Source organism: Suncus etruscus, chromosome 1, assembly GCF_024139225.1.
Source record: "Suncus etruscus isolate mSunEtr1 chromosome 1, mSunEtr1.pri.cur, whole genome shotgun sequence".
NCBI classification, from domain to species: Eukaryota; Metazoa; Chordata; class Mammalia; order Eulipotyphla; family Soricidae; genus Suncus; species Suncus etruscus.
In genome coordinates this window covers 186,356,486-186,372,367 of record NC_064848.1, presented here as the reverse complement: position 1 = coordinate 186,372,367, position 15,882 = coordinate 186,356,486, and the positions used below count along the sequence as shown (strand labels likewise).

The window sequence follows — 15,882 nt, the reverse complement described above, 5'->3', positions numbered from 1 at the left end:
AAAAAAAGGGGGGGGGCCCGGAGAGATAGCACAGCGGTGTTTGCCTTGCAAGCAGCTGATCCCAAAGGTGGTTGGTTAGAATCCCGGTGTCCCATATGGTCGCCCGTGCCTGCCAGGAGCTATTTCTGAGCAGACAGCCAGGAGTAACCCCTGAGCAACGCTGGGTGTGGCCCAAAAACAAAAACAAAAAAACAAAAAAAAAGAAAGAAAAAAGAAAAGAAAAGAAAGAGAGAGAGAAAGGGGCCGGAGAGATAGCATGGAGGTAAGGCGGTTTCATGCAGGTCATCAGTTTGAATCCCGGAGTCCCATATGGTACCCTGTGCTTGCCAGGAGCGATTTCTGAGCATGGAGCCAGGAGTAACCCCTGAGCACTGCCGGGTGAGACACAAAAATAAAAAAATAAAAATAAAAACTTAATAAAATAAATAAACATTTGACATCCCACCTCCTAGGGAAACATTTACAGGTATCTGGATAAGGAACTTGCAACCACGTTTGATTCCTGGTACCCTGTAGCAATGGCAAGAGTGATCCCTGGGGGGGGGGGGGTTTGCTAAAAAAAAAAAAAAAGAGTGATCCCTGAACAAAGAGATTAGTAAACCCATAGGACCCATTGAGAGTAACCAAACCCCCTCAGAAACAAAAACAAAAATCAACCAATTAAGCAAACAATTAAAAAAAAAAAACTTCCTGAAGGCAAGAGGAAACTTAGTACCTTAGTTTAACTTCTGTAGTACCTTAATATGTTGGTCTCTATTACCCTTAGACCTACTCCAGTGCCTTATCCCTGGAAGGTTATCAGAATAAATAATAATAGTAATGGGTCTTCTTAGGGCCAAGTGAAATAAAAGACTTGGTTGGACTCCAAGGTGGGGTAACTCATCTTCCATCGTTTCTGTCTGTTTTTGTTTGGGGACAACACTTGACCAGTTTAAGGAATCTCTCCTGGTTGTTTTCAAGGAACCACACTGAGGATGCCACACTGAGGATGGAACCCTTGTTGGCAGGATGCAAGGAAAGTTTCTTAGCCCCAATCCTCCTCTAGGGACAGAGTTGGCTCTTGTCATTAATCCCCTAAGGGCGCAGAGATAAGGAGATTACAAAACTGGCTCAAAACCCAGGTTGAAAGAACCGGAGCCAGAGAGATTGCACAGCGAGTAAAGTAATCTTTCTTTGCACCAGGCCCATCCAGGTTCCATCCCGGAGCACTTGCTCACAAGTGATTCCAGGAAGGAACCTCTGAGCACCGTCAGGTTTGGAGCCAACGTGTGCCCTCCATGTTTGAACCCTTCACACCTACTCTCCTCTGGAGTTTAGCTAAGGAGCCTCCACACTGGCTGCACACTCGCGCGTTCAACTGGTTGCAATTGGATTTGACCTTTGGTGTCTGTGGAGGAGCCTGGGGCTTCGTGTTCATATTCATGACTAGGAAGGCATGTGGGAGGGGTGGGGTGCCGACTCTCTCCTATGCATAAGGGGCGTGGTTACGACGATGCTAGAATATTCATGAGAAGGGGCGGGACACTCATGCTAGGGCTCTTGCTATTGGCTAAGGAGCGGGGCAGCACTCTAGCTAGGGCTCTTGCTATTGGCTGGGGGCGGGACCTCACTCCCGCGGGTCCTCCTGAGAAGAGTCAAATACTCCTGAGGCGCGAGGCGCGGCTTCGTGGTCATTATTCATTATTCATTATTCGTGTTGATTATTCATGAGCTAGGAAGGCACGTGGGCGGGGTGCCGACTCTCTCCTATGCATAAGGGGCGTGGTTACGACGGTGCTAGAATATTCATGAAGAAGGGGGCGGGACACTCTAGCTAGGGCTCTAGTTATTGGTTAGGGGGCGTGGCCTCACTCCCGCGGGGCCTCCTGGGAAGAGTCTAAAAATACTCCCGAGGCGCGAGGGGCGGTTCGTCAGAGCGCGGCGGCGGCGGCGGCGGCTGGTGAGGAGGTCGCGTGCGCGCTGCTAACACTCGCTCTCTCCCGGGCGGGAAAGCAAACTCTGAGGAGATTTTTTTGTTCTTGATAAACGATCGAGGAAACGTGAGGCAAAACGGCTCAATTCCAAAGTCCCCGTGATCCCTTTAGCCGAAAAAACTCAAAATCTGTGGTAAAAAAAAAAAAAAAAAAAAGAGGGGGTTTCCTCACAGAAATTCCTGGAGAGAATTCCCTTTCTGACTGGAATAACAAATGCCTCGCGTGGGGCTAGACTCCCTCAGGTGCCTTTTGGCGGTTGAGGGGCAGGTTCTGGAGCTGACGAGAAGGGGCTCCGGGCGCACCCCCTCACGCGGGTTTCCCTCAGGGAGAAAGACAGACGAACGCGCCCCCCAAGAACGGGATTCATCGCTGAGGGGGGGAGGACGGGCCGGGGCAACCTGGTTCCCTCGGGGCTTCGTTCCCTCAGGCAGGGGCGCCGCTTGAGCAAGCCCGCGCTGCGGGGGCGGAACGTCTCCTGGGTTTCAGGGTGTCCTGGGACTCTTGCGGGGTGAGGGGCGCGTCCCTTCCCCGGGCTGGACTCGGGAGCTGCCCTCCCTCAGGGACTCGAGGGGACGCCCTGCCGCCCCCTCTTCTTCAGGTAACAGTAACAGGGCGCGCCCCCTCAGGTTCTCCCGCCCCAAGGCTTCCTTGCAGCTTCTACGAAGGTGGCCCACGTCTGAGGGGGAGGCAGGAAAAATAAGCCTTTTGTTTTGATTTGTTTTTTTTTTTTTTTTTTTTTTTTTTTTTGTGGTTTTTGGGCCACACCCGGCAGTGCTCAGGGGTTCCTCCTGGCTCCATGCTCAGAAATTGCTCCTGGCAGGCACGGGGGACCATATGGGACGCTGGGATTCGAACCGATGACCTCTTGCATGAAAGGCAAACGCCTTACCTCCATGCTATCTCTCCAGCCCCGATTTGTTTTTTTTTTTAGGTCCCACCCGGCAGCGCTCAGGGGTTCCTCCTGGCTCTACGCTCAAGAAATCGCTCCTGGCAGGCTCAGGGGGATCATATGGGATGCCGGGATTCGAACCACCGTCCAGGGCTTACTCCTGGCTCTGCACTCAGAAATCGCTCCTGGCAGGCTCAGGGGGATCATATGGGATGCCGGGATTCGAACCACCGTCTAGGGGTTCCTCCTGGCTCTACGCTCAAGAAATCGCTCCTGGCAGGCTCAGGGGGATCATATGGGATGCCGGGATTCGAACCACCGTCCAGGGCTTACTCCTGGTTCTGCATTCAGAAATCGCTCCTGGCAGGCTCAGGGGGATCATATGGGATGCCAGGATTCGAACCACCGTCTATCCTGGATCGGCTGCGTGCAAGGCAAACGCCCTACGGTTGTGCTATCTCTCCCCACCCCCCAAAAAAGGAGCCTTTTAAGGACCCTGAAAAGGTCCAATTTCTCCTGACAGGGAAGAAAGAGCTCCCCCCACCTTTTGTTTTCGTTAAAGAGAAATTGGTCACGCGACTGAGAGATAGTAGTGTGGGGTAGTGGGGTAAAGCGCTCCCCATACGGATTTGATCCTCGGCATCCCATATGCTTCCCTCCCAAGAAAATCCCAGCAGGATCCCAGCACCACCGGTTCTGCTCCCCTCCTCCCGGCCCAAACAAAACAAATGAAAAAAGTTTGATCTCCAAGTACCCGTTCTGCACTGAGGCAAACCGAAGTGTTTCTAGGAAGGAACCTTTGGAACCAAAGTGTATCTATCTTATTTGGGTCTTTCTTGTTGATGCGGGTCTGGAAGCTGTTGAGACCAAGCGCATAGATCCTTGTGTGGTTTTTCTTGATGCAGTGAACCTTCCTAAATTAGGAATCCCCTGCGGGATGACTGTGGTGTGGGTTTTTTTGTTTGTTTGTTTGTTTGGTTGGTTGGTTGGTTGGTTGGTTGGTTGGTTGGTTTTTGGGTCACACCCGGCGGTGCTCAGGGGTTACTCCTGGCTGTCTGCTCAGAAATAACTCCTGGCAGGCACGGGGGACCATATGGGACACCGGGATTCGAACCAACCACCTTTGGTCCTGGATCAGCTGCTTGCAAGGCAAACGCCGCTGTGCTATCTCTCCGGGCCCATAGTGTGGGTTTTTTAGCGTGTGTCTTTGCCAGATTTTCAGCTCTGTAACTCCTGACAATGGGCAAGTTGTGTATCCTAATAAAGAAACAATGTGGTTTTAGCAGCCTATTGCCAATAGGGGGCTTGCATCTACTTGTAACTGATGAGATGTGTTAGCCTTGGATGGATGGTAGCTGTATTGGGGGGCCGATATATACACATATATATATACACACATATATAATATATGTATTCAAAATAAGGTTAGCCATTGAAGCAGTAGTCACACAAAATTTCTGTATGTGGTGGCGTAATATATAATTATTGATTAATGTAAGCGAATTATCGGTGATTATAATAAATTGAAAATTCGTTCTTTTAAGAATGTTCATTTTGGGGCATAGTGAGTATTGTATTTGTTTTGCATGCGGCCGATTTAGGTTTAATCACCGGCATCGCATATGGTCACCCAAGCTCATCAGGAGTAAAACAAAAATGAGAAAAGAAATGTTTATTTTTGAAGTCAGGTTATGTATGCAAATTTATTAGTAATCTTATTAACAACAGTAAGACTGAAGGAGAAAGTGTTTATTATGTATTCTAGTCTTAGAATAATTAATTTCACAAGATTAATTTTATTGCTTATTTATATAAAACAGCACGTTTGCAGCCAGAGCAATAATATAGAGGATAGGGCACTTGCCTTGCTCTCGGCCTATCCGGGTTCCATCTCCGACAATCCATATGGTCCCCCAACACAACCAGGAATAATTCCTGAGTGCTGAGCCTCGCTGGTGTGGCCCTAAAACAAACAAATAAAACCCCAGTAGTTTGGTCATGCAATTTTCTTTGTGTTTGTGTTTGGGAGTCTTTCCTGGTGGTACTCGGGATCAAATGAGATGAGATGTAGAGATGCCAGAACCTACCCTGGTCAGGCACATGCTGGACCTGCTCTACCTGCTCAAGTTCCTCATGCTACTTACTTTCTTATCTGTTAGAGCTAGTTTAAAGTTCCTCATGCTACTTACTTTCTTATCTGTTAGAGCTAGTTTAAAAGTTTAAAAGTTCTAAGCTTAAGATCTTTTTTAAAAATATTTTAAAATTAAAGAAAATTTTAATTGGGGCCGGAGAGATAGCATAGAGGGTAGGGCATTTGCCTTGCATGCGGAAGGACGGTGGTTCGAACCCCGGCATCCTATATGGTCTCCCGAGCCTGCCAGGAGCAATTTCTGAGCGCAGAGCCAAGAGTAACCCCTGAGCGCTGCCGGGTGTGACCCAAAACCCAAACATAAATAAAGAAATAAATAAAGAAATAAATAAAGAAATAAATAAAAGCAGTTGGGGGGGGGAGGCAATTTAGGGACCGGAGCGGTAGCACAAGCTGTGAGGCTTGCACAGGTTAGCCTAGTACAGACGGGGGTTCGATCCCCCCACCCCAGCATCCTAAGCCAGGAGATTTCTGAGCAAATAGCCAGGAGTAAACCCTGAGCGTCACCGGGTGTGGCCCAAAAAACAACAACAAAAACAGAAATAAACAGTTTAATGCCTTTTTTTTTTGTCTCTTATAGTTTGTTTTTCTAACAAGGATAATTCGTGAAAAAAGAAAAAGAATGACTTCTAAAATAAATGCCAGTTTCACTTTGATTCCCAATCATAAATTCAGACGTACTCATCGAAGGTCTAGCTATTTTTCTAACACCTTTGATTCCAATTCTCTGCTGTTATCAACACTTGGAAATTTTAAAGTCTTGCCATTGGAAATATTCCAGAATATCTTAAGATATTTGTCAGGTGAGGTTTGGGGACTATGAACAGGCTGCATAGACTCTCAACTATTTTCATTTTGAATGCATCTTAAACTGTTAAAATGTCAATGGAATTAACATTGCATTTATTTTCTAATTTCTTCATTGTTGGTTAAGGGGTGCAGTAAGAATTTCTCATACTCAACCAGTCTAAAGAATGTTATTAATTAAAATAGCATGGTGCTGTAATATACCAAACTGTTTCTAATTTCTTGAGCATTGAATTTTAAACAATTTTAATATCTCTTTTAAAAAAATTTTTTTCTCCTGGTGCTGGAGCGATAGCACAGCTGTAGGGCATTTGCCTTACACCGGCTGACCCAGGACTAACCTGGGTTATATCCCCTTCATCCCATATGGTCTGGGTTATATCCCCATCTTTCTATATGGTTCCCCGAGCCTGCCAGGAGCGATTTTCTTTTTTCTTTTCTTTTTTTTTTGTGTTTTTTTTTTTCGGCCACACCCATTTGATGCTCAGGGGTTACTCCTGGCTAAGCGCTCAGAAATTGCCCCTGGCTTGAGGGGACCATATGGGACGCTGGGGTATTGAACCGCAGTCCTTCCTTGGCTAGCGCTTGCTAGGCAGACACCTTACCTCTAGCGCCACCTCACCGGCCCCACCGGGAGCGATTTTATTTATTTATTTTTGTTTGTCTTTTGGGTCACACCCGATAGCACTCAGCTCAGGGGTTACTCCTGGCTCTGTACTCAGAAATCACCCCTGGCAGGCTTGGGGGACCATATGGGATGACGGGATTCGAACCGCCATCTGTCCTGTGTTGATTGCGTACAAGGCAAATCCCTTACCACTGTGCTATCGCTGCCAGGAGCGATTTCTGAGCACAGAGCCAGGAGTAACCCCTAAGTGTCACTGGGTGTGGCCCAAAAAACAAAAAAGAAATTTTTTTCTCCTTTTTATCACTTGTATTTTTAATTATTTAGTAGTATTAATCTGTTAAGTTTTTAAGTGAGTAGATATATTAATAGTGATGTTCTTGTATTCAATCATGTGTTTTTTTCTTTTGGTAGTGAAAGATATCAGCTTGCTAAGTATGGTGTCCAAAACAATCAGCCAGTATATTATTAATTACATCTCAACCTCATCAGGAAGCAAAAGACTTTTACTACAAGATTTTCACATTGAACTGCAAGACTGGAAACCAAACTTTACTATACTGGAGCACTACAAATCTTTAGGTAATTTATGAAATTGAATTGGAACAAGAGATACACTTATGGAGATTTTGTTATGCATTTGTAAGGCCTGTGAAAAAAGGGATATTTTCATTTTTTGTATGTTGGGTTTTTAAATTTTATATTAAACCATACCATGCTAAGGGCTTACTCCTGGTTCTGTGCTCAGGGATCCCTCCTGGCAGGGCTCAAGGGACCATAAGGGATACTGGGGATTGAACCCAGGCACACTGGTGCTCAAGGCAAGTAACCCTTTGTACTATTTCTCTGGCCCCTAAATATGTCTTTATCAGTGACCCTTTTACTCTTCAATCTGATGACTTTCTCATAACAACTGTCACTTTAAAGATGAGAGAATGCACTTTCATAAGATATCAGTCTTGTGATTTTAGGTGAATGCAGTGTCACCTATATTCGGTGGTTAACCAGTTAGGCTACTGATGTATTTTCTGTTTTTTACTCCCTAAACTAAATTTTTTTTTTTTTTTTTTTGGTTTTCGGGCCACACCCAGCATTGCTCAGGGGTTACTCCTGGCTGTCTGCTCAGAAATAGCTCCTGGCAGGCACGGGGGACCATATGGGACACCGGGATTCGAACCAACCACCTTTGGTCCTGGATCGGCTGCTTGCAAGGCAAACGCCGCTATCTCTCCGGGCCCCCCTAAACTAATTTTTTTAGTTTAGTGAATTTTTAGTGAAACTACTTTTTGGGGGGGGGGTTCACACTCAGCAGTGCTCAGGGGTTACTCCTGACTCTATGCTCGGAAATAGCTCTTGGCAGGCTCAGGGGACTATATGGGATACCGGGATTCCATCCACTATCCTTCTGCATGCAAGGTAAACGCCTTACTCCATGCTATCTCTCCAGCCTCAAAACTAATATAGTTTATCTTTATATCCTTCTTCCTTTCAACCATAACCTGGTACTTAAAATAGAAAATAAATTTAAACATTATTGTATATCATTCTTTTATCAGAATTTCTTCTGATTTTCTTTTTTTATTAAAGCACTCTGCCTACTTACTAATAAATCACAATACTATGATTAAATAGCCTTGTCAAAGGAAATTTTTTGTTTGTTTGTTTTTGGGCCACACCCGGCAGTGCTCAGGGGTCACACCTGGCTGTCTGCTCAGAAATAGCTCCTGGCAGGCACGGGGGACCATATGAGACACCGGGATTCGAACCAACCACCTTTGGTCCTGGATCAGCTGCTTGCAAGGCAAACGCCGCTGTGCTATCTCTCCGGGCCCAAAGGAAATTTTTATACTCTTTCTTCCTTTGATTTGTAATCATTTATGTCTTTCACCTCATTTATTGATCTCATTATCCTTGGGTGCTGAACTAAAACTATAATTTCAATTTAACTAATGACAAAGATTTAATTATAAAGCTGCTTTATTGGTAACTAAAGCATGACACAAATACTAAAGTGATAGTGAGATATACAGAGGCATAATGGTAAGTTAAGTGTTACCTTTTAGCAGCCCAAGGATATCTAGGTTCAAAATAATAAGACCACAGAAGTGTACAAAAACACTAAGTATATAATTGTCAAGTATATTTAATAATGTTAAATGAAAGATTTAATTATAATATATTGATTTTTTTTTTTAGTGCAACATTCCCATCACCAATGTCCCAAGTCTCCCTCCTCCCCACCCGACCCCCGCCTGTACTCTAAACAGGTTCTCAATTTCCCTCATACATTCTCATTATTAGGACAGTTCAAAATGTAGTTATTTATCCAACTAAACTCATCACTCTTTGTGATGAGCTTCCTGAGGTGAGCTGGAACTTCCAGCTCTTTTCTCTTTTGTGTCTGAAAGTTATTATTGCAAGAATGTCTTTCATTTTTCTTAAAACCCATAAATGTGTGAGACCATTCTGCGTTTTTCTCTCTCTCTCTGACTTATTTCACTCAGCATAATAGATTCCATGTACATCCATGTATAGGAAAATTTCATGACTTCATCTCTCCTGACAGCTGCATAATATTCCATTGTGTATATGTACCACAGTTTCTTTAGCCATTCGTCTGTTGAAGGGCATCTTGGTTGTTTCCAGAGTCTTGCTATGGTAAATAGAGCTGCAATGAATATAGGTGTAAGGAAGGGGTTTTTGTATTGTATTTTTGTGTTCCTAGGGTATATTCCTAGGAGTGGTATAGCTGGATCGTATGGGAGCTCGATTTCCAGTTTTTGGAGGAATCTCCATATCGCTTTCCATAAAGGTTGAACTAGACGGCATTCCCACCAGCAGTGGATAAGAGTTCCTTTCTCCCTACATCCCCGCCAACACTGTTTATTCTCATTCTTTGTGATGTGTGCCATTCTCTGTGGTGTGAGGTGGTATCTCATCGTTGTTTTGATTTGCATCTCCCTGATGATTAGTGATGTGGAGCACTTTTTCATGTGTCTTTTGGCCATCTGTATTTCTTCTTTGTCAAAGTGTCTGTTCATTTCTTCTCCCCATTTTTTGATGGGATTAGATGTTTTTTTCTTGTAAAGTTCTGTCAGTGCCTTGTATATTTTGGAGATTAGCCCCTTATCTGATGGGTATTGGGTGAATAGTTTCTCCCACTCAGTGGGTGGCTCTTGTATCTTGGGCACTATTTCCTTTGAGGTGCAGAAGCTTCTCAGCTTAATATATTCCCATCTGTTAATTTCTGCTTTCACTTGCTTGGAGAGTGCAGTTTCTTCCTTGAAGATGCCTTTAGCCTCAATGTCCTGGAGTGTTTTACCTACGTATTGTTCTATATATCTTATGGTTTTGGGGCTGATATCGAGGTCTTTAATCCATTTGGATTTTACCTTCGTACATGATGTTAGCTGGGGGTCTAAGTTCAATTTTTTGCAAGTGGCTACCCAGTTTTGCCAACACCACTTGTTGAAGAGGCTTTCTTTGTTCCATTTAGGATTTTTTGCTCCTTTATCAAAAATTAGATGATTGTATGTCTGGGGAACATTCTCTGAGTATTCAAGCTTATTCCACTGATCTGAGGGCCTGTCTTTATTCCAATACCATGCTGTTTTGATAACTATTGCTTTGTAGTAAAGTTTAAAGTTGGGGAAAGTAATTCCTCCCATATTCTTTTTCCCAATGATTGCTTTAGCTATTCGAGGGTGTTTATTGTTCCAAATAAATTTCAAAAGTGCCTGGTCCACTTCTTTGAAGAATGTCATGGGTATCTTTAGGGGGATCGCATTAAATCTGTACAGTGCTTTGGGGAGTATTGCCATTTTAATGATGTTAATCCTGCCAATCCATGAGCAGGGTATATGCTTCCATTTCCGCGTGTCCTCTCTTATTTCTTGGAGCAGAGTTTTATAGTTTTCCTTGTACAGGTCCTTCACATTTTTAGTCAAGTTGATTCCAAGATATTTGAGTTTGTGTGACACTATAGTGAATGGAGTTGTTTTCTTTTTTTTGAGTTTGTGTGACACTATAGTGAATGGAGTTGTTTTCTTTTTTTTTTTTTTTTTTTTTTTTTTTTTTTGATTTTTGGGCCACACCCGGTAACACTCAGGGGTTACTCCTGGCTATGTGCTCAGAAGTTGCTCCTGGCTTGGGGGACCATATGGGACACCGGGGGATCGAACCGCGGTCCGTCCAAGGCTAGCGCAGGCAAGGCAGGCACCTTACCTTTAGCGCCACCGCCCGGCCCCATGGAGTTGTTTTCTTTTTTTTTTTTTTTTTTTTTTTTTTTTTTTTTGGTTTTTGGGCCACACCCTGTGACGCTCAGGGGTTACTCCTGGCTATGCGCTCAGAAGTTGCTCCTGGCTTCTTGGGGGACCATATGGGACGCCGGGGGATCGAACCACGGTCCGTCCTAGGCTAGCACAGGCAAGGCAGGCACCTTACCTCCAGCGCCACCGCCCAGCCCCCATGGAGTTGTTTTCTTAATGTCCATTTCTTCCTTATTAGTATGGTGTATAGGAAAGGCCATTGATTTTGTGTGTTAATTTTGTAGCCTGCCACCTTGCTATATGAGTCTATTTTCTAGAAGCTTTTTGATAGAGTCTTTGGGGTTTTCTAAGTAGAGTATCATGTCATCTGCAAACAGTGAGAGCTTGACTTCTTCCTTTCCTATCTGGATTCCCTTGAATCCTTTTTCTTGCCTAATCGCTATAGCGAGTACTTCCAGTGCTATGTTGAATAGGAGTGGTGAGAGAGGACAGCCTTGTCTTGTGCCAGAATTTAGAGGAAAGGCTTTCAGTTTTTCTCCATTGAGGACAATATTTGCCTCTGGCTTGTGGTAGATGGCCTTAACTATATTGAGAAAGGTTCCCTCCATTCCCATCTTGCGAGAGTTTTGATCAAGAATGGGTGTTGGACCTTGTCAAATGCTTTCTCTGCGTCGATTGATATGATCATGTGATTTTTATTTTTCTTGCTGTTGATGTTGGTATTATGTTGATAGATTTACGGATGTTAAACCAGCCTTGCATTCTGGAATGAAACCTACTTGATCATAATGGATGATCTTCTTAATGAGGCATTGAATCCTATTTGCCAGGATTTTGTTGAAGATCTTTGCATCTGCATTCATCAGCGATATTGGTCTGTAATTTTCTTTTTCGTAGCATCTCTGTCTGGTTTAGGTATCAAGGTAATGTTGGCTTCATAAAAGCTATTTGGAAGTTTTCCTGTTTTTTCAATTTCATGAAAGATCTTGCCAGGATTGGTAGTAGTTCCTCTTGAAAGGTTTGAAAGAATTCATTAGTAAAACCATGGCCTGGGCTTTTGTTTATGGCAGACATTTGATTACTTTCTTAATTTCCTCAATAGTAATGGGTGTGTTTAGATATGCTACATCCTCTTCATTCAATCGTGGAAGATTATAAGATTCCAAAAATTTATCCATTTCTTCCAGGTTTTCATTTTTAGTGCATAGAGTTTTCTCAAAGTAGTTTCTGATTACCCTTTGAATCTCTACCATATCAGTAGTGATCTCTCCTTTTTCATTCCTAATACGAGTTATCAGTTTCTCTCTCTTTTTTCTTTGTTTATTTGCCATGGTCTATCAATCTTGTTTATTTTTTCAAAGAACCAACTTCTGCTTTCGTTGATCTTTGGATGGTTTTTCTGGTTTCCACTTCATTGATTTCTGCTCTCAGCTTTGTTATTTCCTTCTGCCTCCCTATTTTTGGATCCTTTTGTTGAGCACTTTCTAATTCTATGAGCTGCGTCATTAAGCTATTCAGGTATGCCCCTTCTTCTTCCTGATGTGTGCTTGCAAAGCTATAAATTTTCCTCTCAGTACTGCTTTTGCTGTGTCCCATAGGTTCTGATAAATTGTGTCTCCATTGTCATTTGTTTTCAGGAAGGTTTTGATTTCCTCTTTGATTTCATCTCGGACCCACTGATTACTCAGTATGAGGCTATTTAACTTCCAGGTGTTAAAATTTTTCTTCTGTGTCCCTTTGTAGTTTATATATAATTTCAGGGCTTTGTGGTCAGCAAAGGCAGCCTGCAAAATTCTATCCTCTTGATATTATGGAGATATGTTTTGTGTGCTAACATGTAGTCTATCCTAGAGAATGTCCATGTACATTAGAGAAAAATGTGTATCCAGGCTTCTGGGGGTGGAGTGTCCTGTATATATCTACTAGGCCTCTTACTTCCATTCTCTCCTCAGGTCTAGTATAACTTGTTGGGTTTCATCTGGTTGACCTGTCTAGTGTTGACAATGCCGTGTTGAGGTCTCCCACAATTATTGTGTTGTTATTGATATTATTTTTCAGATTTGTCAACAGTTTATTAAATATTTTGCTGGCCCCTCATTCGGTGCATATATGTTTAGGAGGGTGATTTCTTCCTGCTGTACATATCCCTTGATTAATACAAAATGTCCATCTTCGTCCCTTACAACTTTCCTAAGTATAAAGTTTGCATCATCTGATATAATATGGCCACTCCACCTTTTTTTTTGGGTGTTGTTTGCTTGGATGATTTTCCTCCAGCCTTTTATTTTGAGTCTATGTTTGTTTGACTATTCAGGTGCGTTTCTTATAGGCAGCAGAAGGTTGGATTGAGTTTTTTGATCCATTTAGACTCTGTGTCTCTTAACTGGTGCATTTAGTCCATTGACATTGAGAGAAAGAATTGTCCTGGGAGTTAGTGCCATCTTTATATTAAAGTTTGGTGTGTCTGTTGGTAAGCCTTGTCTTAAAGTATGCCATTCAGTTTTTCTTTTAAGAATGGTTTTGAGGGGCCGGAGAGATAGCATGGAGGTAAGGCGTTTGCCTCTCATGCAGGGGTCATCGGTTCGAATCCCGGCGTCCCATATATGGTCCTCCCGTGCCTGCCAGGAGCAATTTCTGAGCCTGGAGCCAGGAATAACCCCTGAGCACTGCCGGGTGTGACCCAAAAACCACAAAAAAAAAAAAAAAAAAAAAAAAAAAAAGAATGGTTTTGAGTCTGTGAAGTTTTTGAGCTGTTGTTTGTCTGTGAAACTATGTATTGTTCCTTCAAACCTGAAAGTGAGTTTTGCTGGGTGCAGTATTCTAGGCGAAGCATTTATTTCATTGAGTTTTGTCACTATGTCCCACCACTGCCTTCTGGCCTTGAGTGTTTCTGGTGACAGGTCTGCAGTAAATCTCAAGGATGTTCCCTTAAATGTAATTTCTCTTTTCGATCTTGCTGCTTTCAGAATTCTGTCTCTATCTATGGGATTCGTCATTGTGACTAGGATGTGTCTTGGGGTGTTTTTTTCTGGGGTCTCTTTTAGTTGGCACTCTTCGGGCATGCAGGATTTGATCACATGTATTCATTATCTCTGGTAGTTTCTCTTTAATGATGTTCTTTTTTTTTTTTTTTGGTTTTGGGCCACACCCGGCGGTGCTCAGGGGTTACTCCTGGCAGTCTGCTCAGAAATAGCTCCTGGCAGGCACGGGGCACCATATGGGACACCGGGATTCGAACCAACCACCTTTGGTCCTGGATCGGCTGCTTGCAAGGCAAACACCGCTGTGCTATCTCTCCGGGCCCTTTAATGATGTTCTTGACTGTTGATTCTTCCTGGAGATTTTCTTCCTGAGTCTCTGGGACTCCAATGATTCTTAAGTTGTTTCTGTTGAGCTTATCATAGACTTCTATTTTCATCTGTTCCCATTCTTTGAGTAATTTTTCCATTGTTTGATCATTTGCTTTGAGGCTTTTTTCCAATTTCTTCTGCTGTATGTAATTGTTATGTATCTCATCTTCCAGTGTACTGATTCTATCCTCAGCTGCTGTTAACCTGTGGGAAATCTCAAACATGTTTTTCTTCAATTCATCTACTGAGTTTCTCAGACCTGTTATTTGATCTGAAATTTCCGTTTGGAGTTTTCTCATTTCTATCTTCATATTCTCCTGATTCTTTTTAGTTTTCTCTTCTATACTTTGTTTGAGTTCTTTGAACATGTTCCATATTGCAACTCTAAACTCCTTATCTGAGAGACTGACTAGGTGGTTGATCATGTTCAAGTCATCAGAGTTGCCATCTTCATTCTCTATGTCTGGCACTGGCCCATGTTGTTTCCCCATTGTCACACTAGTACTGCGTGTTTTTCTACGTGTTGTGATTGTATTCATTGGCTAAATGCTGTGCACCGTGCTCCTCTGGCTTCTCCCTTTCTGGGCGTGTCGACTCACCTCCACGGAAGGCTCACAGGAAGGCAGGCTGGCAGATGGGCCGCACCCAGGATGAAATCAGGCCAAAAATGCAGGACAGCAGAGTAGAGAGGCAGAACGGTGCTGGCATCTGAGATCCAGCGAAGTTCAGTGGCTCCTCCCTTTCTCATAATATATTGATTTAATATTTATGATGAGGCTTACTTAGTAAAGTCTGTAAAAGAATATAGTAATTCCTTTTTTATTTTGGTTTGACTTTGAATCATACCTACTGTACTTAGGGCTTATTTCTGGTTTATTCCTGGCTTTGCGCTCAAGATCATTTCTAGCAGGATCACAGGACCTTACGGGGTGCCAGGGATAAAACCCAGGTGAGCCACACAAGCCCTACCAACTGTACTATCTCTCCAGCCCCAGTAATTACTTTTACAACCTGTTATTGTAAATATATTTCTTCATATTTAGTGGCAGAGAAAATGGCACTTGGCAAAAGAACTTATTCTTTTCTTAGGAGGTGGGATTGAGCCACTCCTGACTCTGCTCAGGAATCTCTCTTGACAATGCTCAGAGGTCCAGGGATCAAACCTTTGTCAGCCATGTGTCAGCAAGCACCTTACGTGCTGTACTATCTCTCAGGTCTCATAAACTTATTCTTTTTTTTTTTCAGGCCACACCCATTTGATACTCAGGGGTTACTCCTGGCTAAGTGCTCAGAAATTGCCCCTGGCTTGGGGAGACCATATGGGATGCCGGGGGATCGAACTGCGGTCCTTCTTTGGCTAGCACTTGCACTTGATCTTAGCCAAAAGGCCGAGAAGCGATGGCTAGCACTTGCAAGGTAGACACCTTACCTCTAGCGCCACCTCGCCGCCCCATCAAGAACTTATTCTTAAGTTTCTTGTGTGTGTGTGTGTGTGTGTGTGTGTGTGTGTGTTTAAAGGGGGGTGTGTTTCTGGTGTTTAAGGATTACTCCTGGCTCTACATTAAGGAGGATTGAACCCAGGCCTCATGCAAGGCCTTACCTTGCAAGTACCTTACCCACTATACTTTTTTTTCTCTATACTTTTTTTGATCTAAAGAAAATTTTCTTTATAATCAAAGCTTAAGAACGGGGCCAGAGAGATAGCATGGAGGTAGGGCGTTTGCCTTGCATGCAGAAGGACGGTGGTTCGAATCCCAGCATCCCATATGGTCCCCCTAGCCTGCCAGGAGCGATTTCTGAGCGTAGAGCCAGGAGTAATCC

General features: G+C 43.5%; 1 protein-coding gene across 1 annotated transcript in view; it reads left to right on the top strand.

Annotated features, from left to right (window-relative positions):
- The first annotated feature begins 5,633 nt into the window (after nucleotides 1–5,633).
- FBXO47 (F-box protein 47) overlaps nucleotides 5,634–15,882 on the top strand; it is a 48,263-nt gene continuing 38,014 nt past the window's right edge. Inside the window, exons 1-2 of the mRNA XM_049780457.1 lie at nucleotides 5,634–5,814; nucleotides 6,858–7,025. Of these exons, the coding sequence (XP_049636414.1) occupies nucleotides 5,634–5,814; nucleotides 6,858–7,025 (349 nt within the window). The remainder of the gene's footprint in view (nucleotides 5,815–6,857; nucleotides 7,026–15,882) is intronic.